Source organism: Nanorana parkeri, unplaced genomic scaffold, assembly GCF_000935625.1.
Source record: "Nanorana parkeri isolate BGI_ZX_2015 unplaced genomic scaffold, ASM93562v1 scaffold4702, whole genome shotgun sequence".
In the NCBI taxonomy this organism is placed as follows: domain Eukaryota; kingdom Metazoa; phylum Chordata; class Amphibia; order Anura; family Dicroglossidae; genus Nanorana; species Nanorana parkeri.
In genome coordinates this window covers 5,706-6,360 of record NW_017310964.1, presented here as the reverse complement: position 1 = coordinate 6,360, position 655 = coordinate 5,706, and the positions used below count along the sequence as shown (strand labels likewise).

Below are 655 nucleotides of genomic sequence, written 5' to 3'. Positions count from 1 at the left end.
GTGTGTATGCGGTCCTGTGATGACATGTGTGTATGCGGTCCCCCCGCGCCTCCAGATAACGGGACGTTGTATCGCATTCATCGCCAGGCCGCAGTCACATGACCCCCATCCACCAATGACAGCCGTGTGATACAATGAATGGTGATTTTTGCACATGTATGTTACAGAAATATGAAGTCGTGTCGGACGTCTGGCTGTCCAAACAGGTAACGACCCGAATCCGTCTCCACATGTCTGTGCGTGTACAATGACCCCCGATATTAACCCCTCACCTTCCGGCAGAACGAGGAGCCGGTCTTTTCTAAGGACGGAACCAAATTCTTCATGACGGTGCCGGTAAAGCAGGGCGGCCGAGGAGAGTTCCACCATATCGCCATGTTCAGTGTCCAGGTGAGTCCTAACCCTAAGCGGGGTGTAGGGCTCTGTGGGGTATATATAGGGCTCTGTGGGGTGTATATAGGGCTCTGTGGGGTGTATATAGGGCTCTGTGGGGTATATATAGGGCTCTGTGGGGTGTATATAGGGCTCTGTGGGGTGTATATAGGGCTCTGGGGTGTATATAGGGCTCTGTGGGGTGTATGTAGGGCTCTGTGGGGTGTATATAGGGTATGTGGTGTGTATATAGGGTTCTGTGGGGTGTATATAGGGCTCTGTG

General features: G+C 52.7%; 1 protein-coding gene across 1 annotated transcript in view; it reads left to right on the top strand.

Annotated features, from left to right (window-relative positions):
* The window catches only part of LOC108803993 (inactive dipeptidyl peptidase 10-like), a gene marked incomplete at its 3' end in the record, with an annotated part of 4,464 nt that extends 4,074 nt beyond the window's left edge, over nucleotides 1-390 (top strand). The window contains exons 2-3 of the mRNA XM_018575766.1: nucleotides 168-206; nucleotides 283-390. Of these exons, the coding sequence (XP_018431268.1) occupies nucleotides 168-206; nucleotides 283-390 (147 nt within the window). The remainder of the gene's footprint in view (nucleotides 1-167; nucleotides 207-282) is intronic.
* Between the last annotated feature and the right edge of the window lie 265 nt (nucleotides 391-655).